The sequence below is a fragment of the Charadrius vociferus genome, unplaced genomic scaffold (assembly GCF_000708025.1).
Source record: "Charadrius vociferus isolate BGI_N301 unplaced genomic scaffold, ASM70802v2 scaffold108, whole genome shotgun sequence".
NCBI classification, from domain to species: Eukaryota; Metazoa; Chordata; class Aves; order Charadriiformes; family Charadriidae; genus Charadrius; species Charadrius vociferus.
The window spans coordinates 352734-369501 of NW_009649770.1; the positions used below are offsets into that span (position 1 = coordinate 352734).

The 16768-nt window shown below is 39.1% G+C and overlaps 1 protein-coding gene across 1 annotated transcript in view; it reads left to right on the forward strand.

The window, feature by feature from the left end:
• SLIT3 (slit homolog 3 (Drosophila)) overlaps positions 1-16768 on the forward strand; it is a gene marked incomplete at its 5' end in the record, with an annotated part of 473057 nt that overhangs the window by 347001 nt on the left and 109288 nt on the right. Inside the window, 4 exons of the mRNA XM_009890879.1 lie at positions 2731-2881; positions 4114-4188; positions 13222-13365; positions 16507-16650. Of these exons, the coding sequence (XP_009889181.1) occupies positions 2731-2881; positions 4114-4188; positions 13222-13365; positions 16507-16650 (514 nt within the window). The remainder of the gene's footprint in view (positions 1-2730; positions 2882-4113; positions 4189-13221; positions 13366-16506; positions 16651-16768) is intronic.

Consider the following 16768-nt stretch of genomic DNA (forward strand, 5'->3'; position numbering starts at 1 on the left):
AAGCCAAGTGTTTCTTCTGTGCCTGTCCTGCATCTCTTTTCTGTGGCTTTCCACAGGTGATTTTATAGCGTGCAAGAAGTACTACATGTATGTGATGGTTAATGGTACTTCCTGAATCCTGCCATGTTCACTCAGAGCCCCGCACTGGCACACTGATAAAGCTCTGTGTGTAGAAATGGATATACGCACTTCAATAGTTCTGCAAGCAGATGGCTGAGTTTCACATTAGTATCCCAGGTGGGAATAACTTCATAGAGCAGCCACCTGTCCAAGCGATCTCAAGGCTCAGGTCAAATAGTAAATGTTTTCCAGTCTTTGGCAGGCTCGTCTCCTGCTGTCTCACACGCTGAGAGGTGACTGAGTGCTTGCTGAGCATATGCATGCTATTGATTAGTTTTGACTCAGTGCTTACCTGGGTAACTCTTATTTAAACTCATTTGGAAGGAAAAAAGGAAAAGCAAAAAAAAAGAGAGAGAGAAAGCAAGAAAAGTACAAAGGTGACGTTTGCTCCCTTCCCCTCCTGCTGAGCTGAGAGGGCTTTCCCCTGTTGCAACCATGGAGGCAGTGGACTGACACCCAGGCAAGATCAACTTCTTATAGCTGATGCAGTGTGGAAAGTTGTATGCCATCAACAGAGTGAGAGCTAAGTCAAAATGTGGTAAATAGTCTTTATTTACTTTGCCAGAAAGCTTGAGAGAAAACCAAACCCTAATTTTCACCCTGTAATGTTATATACCCCTTTTTCTCCTTCATAAAGCTTTCCACTTACTTTCCCATCCTTCTTTTTTCCCATAGGAAGATGAATGTTGTATCCATCAGTAGACTAAAAATTATACTTAATAAATTCTTACACTGTGTAACTTCATGACATTTGTGATTATTCTTTCAAAGAAAGATTCTACAATGAAAGTTAGAAGTGCTTCTTCAAGGGTTAATTTGGGGATTTCCAAGACACTTTTTGGTCACTGAAAAACTTCGGTGGGTTTTTCAAGGCGTACTGTATTGTAGCAGTTTTAATAAACCCCTGTCCCGATAACTGTTCATTTTGGCGTTATTTCCAAGGAATCTTAACCAACCAAATGTACTGTCTTACACACCTAAGAAAGAATAGCTGTATGTTCTTGTAATCAAGCCATAATATGCTCATCACTTGACATTTTAGCCTGACTACAAAGCCTGGAATTTTTACGACTGGAAATCAGATGGGTTTTTTTTGAAAGGATAAGAGTTTAAATGATGGTGGTGTGGAGAAAGGCTTAAACTGTATTTTTGTAATACTTTAAAATGCCCAGTGGTCCTAATATTTTAAGTGCTGTGCTGTCAAACTAAAAACCAGTAGCCAAGTCTCACTTTAGATGTATAATTTACAATAAGCATGATAACCTGTGAAGTATTTAGCACCACAGAAGTGGTAATGTACGAAGCTGTATGTGATGTTTCTCATAATCTAGTTTGGAATTACAAAACTAAACCGAAGTGCGTCTGTGGAATCGAAATGTTAGATTTCCTACAGAATTGCTTGCTTTCCCTGCATCACCCTGTGGAGGTAATGTGTAACATAAAATAATAGTGGGTTTAGGTGACTTCTTTTTTCTTACAGAAAATAGTATGTGTATGCAGTGGTGTATTTATCAGTCTGGGAAGGGGAAGCAGGTGATGAAGATCGTCACGTCTCTAAAAACAAATTTCAGCTCAGGTTCAAGTTTTTATTGATGTTTTCAGGTTCTTAAACACTGAACTTGCGCAGATCATTCCTGAGAAAGCCTTGCAACTGACTTTTAAAACTCTGGAAAAATTAAAAAATACTTCTTGATAGTTATGATCGCTGGGCATTACACAAGGTTCCTGAGACAATTCTGGTGCTTCCGTTATGAAATATGAAGTGAGTGGGCAGGTATTGCGTGGCAGGGTCTTGGCAACACTATGCTTACATACACATTTATTAATACTCCTGGTTCCTTGAAACACAGAGATCAAGTTTCCAACCTGCTGTTATTAAAAGAGAAAAAAACAAACCTGAAGAGGACAGATTAGTTCACCGAGCCTAATTGCAAAAGCATTTCATTAGAATGGGTCAAAAACCTAGTCAAAGAGGTCTGGCAATCATGGTATAATGGTACATTAGGGAGTGCTTCTCACTAAGTATGGTCTACCCATTCCTTAATTAAAATGAAAATGATTTAAACTGCTATTACTTTCCTTTGCTGTTTATTTAACATAGTTAATAAAAGTATCTGTTGGAAAATTGACACGGTTCTCTCATAAAATATTGCTCTCAAAAATAACTCTAATAGCTGAGGTCTGAAAATTTTGGGCTTTTTAATGACATCTTTAAAAAGCCTTTGTCATTTGAATGCACCAAGATAGCTCCTGCTTTCATGAGATCCCTTTTCCTTGTTGGCAGACTAAGTTCCAAATGGGAAAAAGTGACATTGCTGGAGCTCATTTGAAGCAGACTCCAACAGCTAATTAGACGTGCTCCAAAAAATACCTTACCAGGTAGGCTTGTTAGACAAGGAATTAATCTATCAAGGGAAGAGGGGAAAAAACAGAGGCAAGTCTTGGGAGTAATTTGATAAATTGCTAAACAAAAATCTTTGGTAAACCTTAAAATTATGTGCAGGAGCCGGGAGCTGACAGGAGGCAGCGTTGAGAATAGATTCCATATAATCTCTGATTGCTGCAGTTATCAGGAACTGTTTGCTGGAATATATTTTCCTTTTATTGCAGGGTCAGAAGATTACAGAAGTAAATTCACCGGGAAGTGTTTCATGGACCTTGTCTGTCCTGAGAAGTGTCGCTGCGAGGGAACAATTGTAGACTGCTCTAACCAAAAGCTCACCCGATTACCCAGTCACCTTCCTGAATATACTACTGATCTGTAAGTGTTGGCTCTCCCAAGGTGTGCTCAGCAGGGCATGTTGGTTTTCCTAGTTTTTAAAGGCTGTGAAACGACTCAGACCAATTCAAGGCACCTTCTACTTAATCCCTGTGTGAAAAAGGGGAAGTTAATTTTATTTCAAAGGAGCACCACAACTCTCTTATTTCTTCAGCGTTCATGCCAGCTGTGGGGATGTGAAAGGAGCCATGGCCCTGTGCGTTGGCTGCCTCTGTGTGTCGTCTTGAAGTGTTGAGCTGTTACGTGTCCCGGGCTGTATGGTTCCTTTCCGTTCTACCTTTGAGTCTGTTGTCTTTGTGTCTGGTCATTTTTATTTAAGAAATGGATTAACCCTTTTGAGTTAAATCTGTGATCAGGCACTCATTCCTTCTCAGCAGTGCCTGCAACTTGGTTGAAATGGCTCTCGCTAAAACTAGAGCTTTGTTAAGCTGTAAGTGAGTCTATGATATCTATTTGCTTTTAGAGACCCTTCAGAATTATGAACATAACATACTGCTAAAAGAGTATGCGAAAACACGTTTATTACTTAATAACTGAAGAATCTGGTTCTTTTGTTATCTTAGTAGCCCCTTCAAACACAATTCTCTTTTTGTGTTAGTATTCTATTTATTGTACTTAAGATAGTTTATTTAAATCCTCATAAAAATTGTTGATCTGAAGTTAAGATAGGAAAATACGAGAGAGACATCCATAAACACAGCGAGGTCTCTACATAGAAAAATGGAGCTACATGTAATCACAGAAAGAATTTTGTATCCCAAGCCTGCCAAGACAGTGGCCTTTGCATTAATTTTGAAGTAGACTTTGATGGGAAAGGAGCTGAAATCAGGTTCCTTCTGTTTACATGGACCACATCTCCAATTGCATGTCTTCTGTAGCAGAATGCGTGAGGGGAGGTTTAGTCACACAAACAAGGCTGTGTGATGGTTAAGATTAATAATCCCTTATCCTGTGCATTGGAAGAAGGCGGCATTCTGACACTGTCCTTTGGCATTACTCTTAAAGGCACCCTAAGCTTTTACTATAGATCCTCTTCTATGTTCCCTTTCCTTCAAAGCTAAACTGTTTTCACTATAGGAGTCTGAGAGAGAAGGCAGATAGTGTCATGCTTTAACAAAGGTCATAGTTGTCTGTGTGGCAGCCCTGTGTGTCACAGAGTTATATCTATAGACGTCTGTGAAGTATTAAATGTCTCCTTTTTTTGTTCCTATCAGGCGTTTGAATGACAATGATATTTCTGTTTTGGAAGCCATCGGACTCTTCAAGAAATTGCCCAACCTCAGAAAAATGTAAGTCTGAGATACTTCCCTGTGACTTGCTGCCTTGGATTATAAAGAAGAAGGAAGGGGTCGGGTGTTTTTTATAGTTTAATACTGCAGTAGCAGAAATTACTTTTTAAATATGAATTTAAGGAAACTGAATGAGTTGCCTGTTGGATGGACAGGCCCAGTTAAACCACAGTGACAGATGAAGATCCCTAGGCTGACATTTCAGTATTCTTTAGGCTATATTTCTTGAAGTTTTCGACTCATGGAGACTGAAGGGAATCATGTCCCCAAATTTATTCAGGTGTATGCTTATTGTTAGAGGTGGCTACAAAGTTTAGCATTTTAGTTTTTGTTTTGAATGTATTGCGCAACTCCAACTAGTGTGATTGTTTTGAATGGTCAAAGGAAAATAATATTACAAGATATAGATGATGGCAGCTTCTTTTGATCATTGTTGTTTTAGAGAGAATCAATTAGCTAATAGTCTTCTAAATGGATCTTTCTGAAGTTATGTAAAGTTTTAACCTTATGGCCCCATTGTTAATGTCTCGTCTAACTGTTTACTTTTAGTAAGATTTTATTGCTAGAGTCAACGTAATTTAGGGAAACCAACCAACCATGCTTTGTGTTCTGCGTTCATTTCATGTGGTTTCTGCCATCTGGAGCTTCCTAGCCGGTAGAATCCATGTAAGATCTCAGGGGTTTTGGAGACAACTGTAGTAGGATTCTTAGGTCAGTTTTATTTCTGCAACAGCTTCAGAAGCAGCACTGCAGGTTTGGGAGTGGGGCTTGTATTTGTGCAATACAGGCCACCAGACTTGGGGAATTAATCATATACATAAGCCTCCTATTTTATGAATGATCCATAGGAACATAGGAAGTTCCATCTTAACATGAGTAGGAACTTCTTTACTTTGAGGGTAGTGGAGCACTGGCACAGGCTGCCCAGAGAGGTTGTGGAGTCTCCCACTCTGGAGACATTCCAAACCCGCCTGGACGTTGTCCCGTGCAACCTGTTGTAGGTGAACCTGCTCTGGTGGGGGGGGGTTGGACTAGATGATCTCCAGAGGTCCCTTCCAACCCTGACCATTCTGTGATTCTGTGATAAGTTGTAGCTACAGTGCAACTAGAAAAAGCTGTTGACGTTGTTCAAATGCCCTGTTGTCTGTGTAAATAGAACGCAAAATGCATGGTATATAAATGTATATACAAATTGGGGAACATCTGTCTTCATCAAACCTTCAGCGTTTATGTTTTGAATATTGGAGAGTTGTGATAGCTAGAATAATTTATCCCATTTTATTTAAAACTTATCGTAGTCAAGTCATGGTGCTGTCCTTCCTGCTCCCATCAATCACTCAGGTGGGAGGGATGCCTCGACAGGGCTGTATTATTGAGCGTAAGTGCAGCATGAAACAGTTATGAGAGTTTTTTTAAGAGTTTGTTTCCTGTGAAACAAAATCTTTCTGCTCTGGTCTTGGTAGGTGATGAGAAATGAGGTGTACAGGTGCAGTACAAACAGATGGCAAAAAGAAGTTGTGCCCTACACCTCATAAAAAGTGTCTCTCATGGGTTTTTAGTAGCAGCCTCCAAGCAGAGGCTCTTTAGGTAATCTTTGTAGTTAAGCTAATTTCTTCTGTTCTGCTTGATGTTGTAAAGAAGTATCTCAATTTGAATAAAGGGATTTTCTGAAAAGGGTGTTTTTTCATATAAGCGGAGCAACATTTCAACTATAACCTTACTCAGTAGCTTGATCCTTAAAAAGCCAGAGTAGACGACTTTTTTCTAATTCTCCTAGTTCCATTTTGTGAAGGGAAGGGGTTAACAGGAAAAAAAAACAAACAGGCAAACACACACCTCTTTCCTTCTGTGATATTATTTGGCCTTTACGAAGTATGCTTCTGCTAATAATAGGCCTCTCTCCATCATGCAAGAAGGGAAATGTAGAGAAATACCAGTGGATAGGATTGCCGCTGCTAATGGTCCTAATGCAGCAGTTCTCTGTGTGTGGCAGAATGTGATGTATGTGCTCTTCATTAAGTCTTACTGCTGCTATTAAATTAATGAGGAAGAATATTGATCAAAATCCCGTTTTTCAGTATGTACAAGGGACAAGAAATTTTACTGTTACTTGATTGGCAATATTGACTCTCTCTCATCATATTTCTTGTCTGTTCAAGTGTTAAAGGAAAACAGCATGTGGAGGAATCTGCTGGAAATTGCATTGCTTCCTAGGCTGAAGAAAACAGTTTAGAGCTTTGCAGTGGCACACCATCAGCCTAAATCACCTTTTTTTTTTTTCTTTTTTTCTTTATTTAATCTTTGTAAATATCTTTCTTCTGAAATGAATCTGAATACCTGGAATCTAGATATCTGAATGGGCATTTGAATGATTGCCCTCTGATTGTCCTTCATTTCAGTTTAAGGCTAGTGACAGATCCATGTCAAGGAAATCTGCAAAGAAACTACTAAGAGTACCGTGGTTCCACTGTGGCTAGTAAAGCTCCAGCATAATTCCAGAGATAGAGGAATTAGCACTTCTATCCTCTTGATGGGCGTTTCATCTTGGTACCTCCTCATCTTACATTATACTTGTGTAGCTTTGGTTTATAATGTAAACACTCTGAGGTGGTCTGTAAATTGGACGTTAAGGAGGATTCACATTTTACCTGCATTCTAGGCGAATGCTTACATTTGTTCTTTTGTCACTCAAGCTGCATCAGCTGTCCGTGTCTGTATGTGTGTTGTGGCATATCACGGTCTCTTGGGTTTTCTAATAAGATTCCTAAGAGGAAGTACTCATAGATTCGACATTGACATACTAGGGTTGCTCCAGTGTGTGTATGTGAAAATAGTCTTTAATTATTATTATTGTCATATAATAATTTTCAGTTGGACTCTTATCCCAATCCCTTGCTAGGTTCCTCATCTCCTGATTCAGCGCGGTTTCTATTCTCACCGTGTTTTGTCTCAGCATAAGGCCAGTGTCCTGTCCCTCTTCTCTCTGCCTCTCTCTAGCCACTGACAAAACTCCTGCTCTTCTCACTCAGGCTCCCTTCCTAGCCCTCACGCACAGTTACTCCACTGCAGTGCCGTGAGCTGGTTTTACAGCCTTCACAGATCTCTCTGGGGCCCCCTCTCTATCCAGTCAAGGACATTACTTCTTAATACTGCCTGGGATTGGTAGAGGAGATACTTGGATACAGCTATACGGTAGTTACCAATTAACAAATCTGAAATCAGAATGTATTTGAGTGCTTCGGGATTTTCACAAAAAGATTATCTGAGTTTTGAGATATGAGAAAAATAGTATTTTTGGTTAGCTTTCTTTCCTGGAATAGGTAAACTTCTTTCGTTTAAAAAAAAGAAAAAGAAAACTGAAAAGAATCTACCTCTAAACATGAAAAGGACGTCTGACAGTTCATTCTTTTAAATCTTACCAGTGTTATAAATAAATATTTAAAAAAAAAAACAAACGGGGGGGGGGGAAGTGTCATACCACCTTTGCAATAGGTGGTACTGCCAACACCACCTCTAATATATAATTACCTTTTGGGGTGTAATTTGTCTGTAAATATTCCTCCTAAGCTGAATCTTATTGTATGGTGTGTCAGCCCAGGTTTTAATACATTTTAATGCAAAACAAAATTGAATTCTTGATACAGAAATTTAAAGGTCACAGATCCATAATGCAAAGTTATGCCACATTTTATTTAGGAATTAAATTGCTAAGATTACCCTGCTGGTTTTTAAAAGGTTAACATGTCTGCATATGCCTTTTAAAGAAAAAACAAAAACCAAACAAACCATCAACATTAATAATTAGCTGCAAAATCCCGTACACATAATGCTATTTTCATAACCTAAATTTTAATCCATCTTTATGTTTAATGCTTTTTACAGCCAAATAAAAAGGTTGATATAGATTCCTGTAGACAGATCTAACCTGGTCCAGAAGTAATTTACTGTGTTCTCCAGTGGGTTTTGCAAAATGCCCCGAACTCTGTGTTGCTTCTTAACCATGTTACCTCACCTGATCTTGCAAGTGTAAAGGGATGACTTTTCTCTGAAAGCTAAAGTCACATTACAGTGACTTCCTGGCTCCAAGAACTGTGTTGCTAGTATTTTGCAGGTTGGGTAGAAAAGAGCAATTTGAATCTGCCTGAAGTGCAGGAGAAACACAAGGGTGCATTTCTGAGCTCCATAAGAGTGGGAGCAGGGTTTTGGGAGTATCCTATCCCTGTGAGATAGAAAGGCTTCAGAACCTGCTGCCCTCCATCCCTGGGAGCTGTAAGCTTCTACCTTTCACAGAGGAGTATGTTGCCAGTGAGAGATCTTCTCAATCAACACAGCAAGATCTCGCATCAGGCAGGGGTCAGGGGTGACGCTACCATTCACAGAGGTAAGGTTTTGACTTTTGTGGAATGGAGCAGTTCTTTGCTCGCTGCAACTACCAAATTCAGCATGAAGCAAACACTGGGACCCCAAAACTCCCTGGGGACTACCTCAAGTTGTTAATCAGTGAAAAAAACCGCCAGTGCCTGGGGAGTGGGAACCTGGAGTGGGTCCCACTGCCAGCAGTGGGAGCCTGGAGGGGTCTTTTGGCCATGGCAGACAGGTTCAAGCTCCAAAACTCCCTGGGTACCTAACTGAGTGGGAGCACGGAGATACGCTTGCTTGCTGAAATGGGATGCTGACCCGTAGTGAAAGACTGCAGCTCCTAGATGTCAGCTCCAGAGCCTGCCCACTCCCTGGTGCCTACAGGAAATTAGTGGGACTGGCCGTTCCCACTGAGGTCCCAGCAGCTGTGTCTGCAGTGAAAAAATTGGCAACAAGCATGCGTTCAAAACAAAAAGGTGAACTGCCACACTTCATGCACTGCTGGGGAGAAAGGGGACTGACCTCTTTTCTCAGAGAACAAGAAAAGTAAAAAATATTTATGTCAAAACCTGAAAGGGACATCTAACAGTTCATTCTGTTAAATCTTGCCAAAGTTAGAAAGTGAACATAAAATATAGATAATAGGAAGTGTCAGGCTGTCTTGGCAATAGCTGGTAATGCCAACCCCACCTGTAGGATATAGTTGCCTTTGGAGGCTTAATTTTGCTGTAAATGTTTCTCCTACATTGAATTGTATGGAATGTCAGCCCAGGATTTAACACATTTTACATGCAAAATAAAATTGAATCGTGATAAAGTTTGCAGACTAGAAATCAGTTTCCAAAACAGAATCTCAAGTTTCTTGGGGAGGTAAAAGTACTTTGTGTCCTTGGAAAGAGCTGTTACCTGCTATTCTCTCCCCTAAGCATAAATTTTGCCATGGCAATTGAGGTTGCGGTCATCTGTCACTTTTTATACAGAACAAGACCTCATTTTCTGGAAACGATATTGCAGAGAGTGTTGTGATACGTGGCACTTGGGCTCATCGTGTGCCTCCCTTTTTATCCAGTAAGGCCATCAGTCTGCTCTGCTGAATGAATATAGGAGTGTCACTGATGTACTTCACTGTCTGTCTGTAGTATTTAAGAGTTTCAGTGCCATCCTGCTTCTGAGAACAACTCGCTCTATAAAAGCCTGCCAGACTGCTGGTAAAAGCTGTAAAACCTTCTCCACATCCTCCAGAGGAAAGCAACAGCATGGGGGTTTTCCTCCTAACATGTACTTAAAAATTCCAAGCGCATCACCAACTGGCAGAAATATTCTAGGGAAACCCCCTCCCCAAACAGGCTGTTTGTGTGATAAAACGACGAGGTTCGAGGTGAAACCCAGCAGAGCCTTGGCAGTTGGACTGCGCTCTGGGTTGCTCTTGTGGGAAGGTGTGTGGGTAACGCAGCCATGAACAGCATGCTGCAATGTTGAAATTGCCCCAGCAGGTACAGCAGGATGAATGGGTCTCTTAAGTCTGGATAGAATCCAGCTTGTTCTGTCTTGAAGTTATAAGATCAACAGAAATAATATTATTATAAACTTTAGCCATAAAATAAGTAAAATCTGACTGAAAAGTGAGCTGTGTGAACAATGTCACCTTGATAGCTTCTTAGATCTGTTCATTTCATATTCACAGCCCCACATAAAGTAAACACAGGCTTTCTGAAAATTTCTTTTGACCTCTTGCCCAAAATAAAAGTCTGAAATAGGATTAAACATTATCACCAGGGTAAATCAGGGAGCCTTTGCGGAAACAATACCCTTTCTTGACTATCCAGGTTGATTATAGGTTCCCACTTGGGTCCTGCCAGAGGGCATAGGTATCTTGGGAAATACTCAAGACTCATTTTATTTTTCACTGTCTTCCAGTATTTCAAGAAGAATTCCTTATAGAAGCTTAGAGTTGCAAGAGGATGGGGCTTTTCTATAATGGGAGTTTGCTTTAAAGTCTGTCAGAAGTTGTTGGGGGATTTTTTGATAAAAAAAATAATTCCTTGTCAAGTGCTATGATCATATATGAAAGATTCTTTTAGTGCTGGGAAGGATGGAGTAGAGCTTTCCAAGTTGCAGAGCAGGCAAAAGTTTCACTGCTTTCATTTTTCAAGTTTTGCTTCAGCTGATTATTTTTACTGGTAACTCTAGACTGAAAAGTATGTAATTTCTCATGTTTGTTAATCTATTAGGTCAGACTTTAAGGAGGATACTTTTTTTTTAGTAAATTGGTGCTGTCATCTACCAGTTTTTTGTTACATTCTGATATGGGAAGCTTTAATTTAGGAAGAGAAATAAAAAAAATCCGGGTTGGCAGAACATCTGCTTTGAGAATAGTCCAAGTGGAATTGCAGGGCAGTGTCATCTTTACCTATGTATTATTGTAAAGCTTGTATATTCTCTGCCTTGCAACTTTGATTTCACCATAGCATTTGATCTTGGCTTTTCAAATCTTTTGCATGGGAAAGGTATATATAATTGGCTTCTTTTGAAACTGTTAGCATATTTTTGGATAATTTTGTGTTGTTGAAACAATCAGGCGTTATTAACTCAAATGAGTGAAGTTCCGTGTCCTACAGAAGTTCTTTGGCAGCAATTAAAATTCAAATGGTTTGGACTGCATAAAGGTGCCAATTCCTTTGCAAATTATGGCCAGCCTTTTCCTCCAATATTTGCTCATTTTTGCCGTGAGTATCTAATCATCTGTTAAAATTGCACCTATGTTGTAATATATGTGACTAAATATATTTTAGATGGTAAAAACTAATAAAACTTTGTAACTGCAAGTATTGGTCAGTTTGCAATCTGTGAACTGAAAGTCAAAGTCATCACGTGTTATAGTAACTCACCCTCCCTTCCCACCACAAACATCTACTTATTTATTCATTTATTTTTGTGCAAATACGCATCGTGGCATGATCTTTACCAGGAAAGGGATCATTGGGAGCATTTATTTATGCAAGCACTCAAAAGAGATGCTGAGCCATAAACGTTTCCACTAGAGAAATAGCTGAGCCCCAAAATTAAATGCATATGTCAGAATATCCTTCCTTGACTTGCTTTGACACTGAACATAAACTCTTCATGTGAGTGTTAGCACAAAGTACTAAACTTCTGGAAAGCAAAATCTGTATGTAAGTATTTCTATATGTTTTTATGTTATTTTTGGCTGATTGCTGGCATACTCCTATTCTTTCTGATCACAGAATGCACAAGAGGTGATGGGCCACATGCTGTAGGGCCCAGTATCTGACAGTTGTTCAGCAGACATAAACCAGTGTACTCAAGTTTCCCACATGAAACATATCTCCAAGGCTCAACTTTTTTTTTTTTTATTAAGTGATGACTTCTGCAAAGACCAAGACTCACATTATTTCTATCTGAGGCCAAGCTGTCCTGTTGCCATGTCTTCTGTCAACTTTTATCCCAACAAGATTGCCTGTTCTTCTGAGCAGAGTAGCCCAGGTGTTAATCTGATACCTTGTCATTTGTTTTATATCACCTGGAATTGGATTTTGAAACTATTACTCATGCTGCTTGTGTACTGGGATCATTTCTGGAATAACGTGCTATTCAGTATGAGTAATAGTGTTGGAATTTGGCATCTTCTTGGGAGCAAGGACATATCTTTTACTTTCTCTTTTTTGTTGTAGACAGTAAAACAAAGAATAGTGTTTCCTGTCATAAAATAGCATTATTCATCATAATCTATATGGGGCATCTTAGGAGATGCTTGAAGGAATCAGGCCCAAGGTTTTAATGTGCTTAAGGCTTTTTATATAAATGTTTTAAATAATTAAATGCCATTTATTTTTATGCATCTCTAATGGCATTTTATCGTTCAGAAGTTTTCTATTCACTGGGCTTTTCACAAATATGACATGTCCAAAAGATTAATTTTGCATTTCATCACGACTTCATTTGATTTTGGAGATTGACATTTCCCAATGTTGATCTATAAGCAAAAATCTCGTGACTGTAAAGGCAGAGTAAATATTTAGAAAATAATGCTGTATATTGCAGTAACTGTGACTTGAGAGTTCAAGTGATAGTCCTTTCATTTTGAGCGCTGGGGTTAAACTTAAGTGCCTGGGAGTTCATGAGTACACGTATTAAAATCTGTATAAGATACATGCAGTCACACAGTTTTATACGTTACTCCAGTGTTAAGTCTAAAAAGGTCCTGGTACATTAAATAAGCGGTCTGTATTTCAGTGTGTCGTACCTGTTTCACTAGTAGTAACATTAACTGATTCTTGCCAGATGAACACCCAGTCCCAAGCATGGTCCATAACCTCGTGGATATAAATGAGATGTTAGAAACCCCCACTTATTGTATCCCTGAGGCTCTTATAAGCAAGAATGACATGAAGTGTAAGAGATGGTAATTCCATTAATTTAAATACTCTTGATATATCTGATGTAATTGTGGTTTTGATGAGTGAAAGGGAGCTACTTTTAAATACAGTAGGTATACTTTTGATCTTCTGTATGCTCTCCTTGCTGAATGAATGTCTCCCTAGAAAACCACTAAAAGGTGCATATTCTTCCTATCATCTTTCTTCCAGTGTGATAATGTATGTTTGGAATAAAACACTAACGATTTTCTTACTGTGACTTGTTGTGTCTTTCCAGAAATCTAAGCAACAATAAGATCAAGGAGATCCGAGAAGGCACATTTGACGGAGCTTCAGGAGTGCAGGAACTGATTCTGACAGAAAATCAACTGGAATCAGTGCATGGGCGAATGTTTAGAGGCCTCACAGGGCTAAAGACATTGTAAGTGCAAAGACCTGGCTTTCTCTGTTCCTCTGTAAGTTGAGCGGGAGTGCTCAAGGTCAGCAATGCCTGCTAAAATATCTGTTACTAGACAAAAAGCTCTAGGGCAGGGTCTTGTATCACTGTCGTGAAGTCTTCAATATATTTCTAGTCCTGAGTACGTTTGAGATTTATCTGCTCTTTCTGTGGAAAAAAAACAGGTTTTCAAGAATTTCAGGAGTAACGTGATGGTGAACCTGTCATGGGTCAAATTTGGGCACTTTTAATCACTTAATACTTTTATTATTTTGTTATTTCCTATGGAAACAAGGTATGCAGGAACATGTTTGCTATCTATTAGTCCATCCTCCCACTCCGCCTCCACCCAATTGTTGGTCTGCTTAAACCAAACCTCTGTGTAGGCTAGGAGCCTAAAAGATTTTTAATATCCTACGAGCTATATGAAATCAGTAGGTAGGGAGAGAAGAACGACTGAAGTTATTGCTGCCACCAAAGCAGGTATAGGTAAGCAACTTTAAGGCAGGCATAACCAAACTGTTACAGGTCCTGCTGACAAGAAGGTCTCTGGCCACTCGCTCTGCACCATATGTAGTAGCCACAAACACAGCAGGCTTTGGACTAGCCACAGCATGCTCTTTCTGGTCCACACCAATTACCATAAAAATTATGTGTGGGTATACTATTAATGTGATTGAGGTTGGGGAGAGTGTCAAGGAGACACAGAGCCCAAATGCGTAAGAAATCAGTTTGGTGTTACTTTTGTGCTTAGACAATCTTTGTAGTTTATTTCTGAGAACTAACACTTACACATAAACTCATAGTACCTAACACTAATTTTTTTTCCTGTTAAAAGTTACACTGAGAGAAGGATCACAGACAAGATTTCAAGACCATCCACCATCCTGAGAAGTAGTCAGGGCCTAGGCTTCTGGTGACAGCAAAGACTCATGCCAGATGACATGTGTGATCTGTACGTGAAAAATACCGTTCTTGCGTAGTCTTCCCTCCTGTAGAAAAAAAGCACTTAACTAGGTAGACGCTGTCAGTAAATAGACTTTAGGAATCAAAATGCGATTTAAAATCTGCAATTTATTCATTAGCAGCAAATACTTCTTATGTTGCAAAGTATCATGGCACAATTACTTCAGTCCTTACTTAAGTGTAAAAAGAAAGCCCAAGTTTCACTTCAAGGACTTCGGCCTGTAATGACAAATAGGGAACTTTTCTTTTGCTGTTCCTTTAACACTTTTTTTCTGTGGTTACAGCCATCTGTTCTTTAATGTATGCACTTTACTAAGGGATTTGGAAATACTGTCCATAGATACTAAATTAATTTTCATACTGTAAAGCAGCCTGTGGCAGTGCTCCTAAACAAAATTGAGCATTTTTTAATAAAAAGATGCTTAACATTCAAGCTATCCTGCTGACCTGACCTACATTTCCCCCTAGCTGATAAAGCAGTCTAAATATACACAGCATGATATGAGGATCTGTAAGTATAATTTTCCTTCAGGAAGTGCACACAGTGCATGGTGAACCATGATACAAAACCAAAGGTTTGGGCTTGAGGGACATATATTTCTATGCATTAATTGACTTTCTTTGAGCATTAAAATTGTGATGTTTTACAAAGAGGCCACATTGGACAGGGTCATGGTCCAGTTTTGAAAAGAAATGTAATAAATGTAATGAATCGCTGTAGAAGATATATTGGCATCCAAATTCAGTCACGCCAACTTGCAATACTACTTTACATACAGAATTGAGAAAATGTTTCCTACTGCTACTGAGCCACTAAGGGCCTTACTTCTCTTGTTTACTACCATATTCATTTTAAAGCTTGTTTACTACCATATTAATTTTAAAGCTTGTGGTCTTGATGTGGCTTTCTGGCAGCTTAGTACTCCACGTGTAAGGTGTGTGTCTCTGTGCCCTATGACAGCTGCACCCCAGTTGCAATACCAAAACTATTGAGACCGCAGTGCCTGTGATGGTACCTGTACATAGAGAACAGTAATGCAAAAGCAATGTAATGTTCAGGTCTTAAACACTGAGTGTTTGCAATTACATTGTGAATTTCTTCCCAGCCATATCTAATCCCTCTTTGGTGTTTTTTCAAGTATCTGTTGATGTAGCAACTAAACGCCCAACTGGCAGATACCGATCTGAGATTTAAATCCAGACTGCTAAGGGAGTCTGAATTTTCATTGTTCGCTGCATGAATTTGATACCACGGAATTAACCCTCCTCAATTTGGAGGATCAATTCACTGGAACAGCAGCATGCGCTGCATATAATTTGTGGATTTTTCATAGTATGCTTTAATTACTGAATAATTTTTCACCTAAGTAGGAATATCACAACTGTGTAGTGTTGTTTACAGCCCCAGATGTTGATTGGCATGCAGTATTACAAATACACATGAGCCTTTTTTGCTATGGAGTGAAACAAGTTACTAGAGTCTTTCGGATTAATTGGGCTTTATCATTGAGTTCATTGTTACCATAACAACTCAGAGAGATGTATCTTCCAAAACAGCACTGATTCATCTGGTAGAAGCACTGAGCAAAGACTATTTTATAGGACGGTATTTCTGTCTTGTCAATTAATTATTATAATCACATTTCAGAGCTTGTGTTAGGTCTGGAAATCTTTCCTAAGCTATTCCTTGATTTCTGCTGAGGATGCTGTTTCCTTCCATGCTTTTGCAGTGTGGATTATAAAAAACATCCATGATAGTAGTAGAACTAATGCAGCTAGTATTGTTATTGTCACACATTTCTGGCAGTCTTTTTCAATTGATCTCTGAAATAAATCTTCACTTACTCTCAGATATTTACTAAATTTAGACTTTAGTTTTTATTCCAAGTTTGCCACTAGTCCTAATTTTAATTGCATACTACTTTCAGATGTGGAGCTCCCATCAGCCTCTAATGTTGTGTGGAAGAAATGCGCTTTGAATTCATGAGACAATATTTACATGAATCTATTCCTCCTATAGCTGTATCGTACTTCAGCAATCAATAAAAAGAGAGTAGAGTACTTGCCAAAGCATCTCTTGCTGCCCTAGGTAAAGGACCTCCTATCCTGAAATTGTCCCCCCTCCCAGTAGTTCCTGATTCCCTGTTTTAATCCTTGCAGGATGCTAAGGAGCAACTCTATCAGCTGTATAAACAATGACACCTTTGCTGGACTGAGCTCAGTGAGGCTTCTTTCTCTGTATGACAATCACATCAGCACTATCACTCCTGGAGCCTTCAGCACATTGGTCTCTCTGTCTACAATGTAAGTTATCTTTTTATGGTCTGAACGTGTCATGATGCTGTTATTCTGTGCTTTCCTTTTAAGAAGACAATGTTTGAGTTTCAAAATCAAACTTTTCTTTGTTCATATATGGAAAATC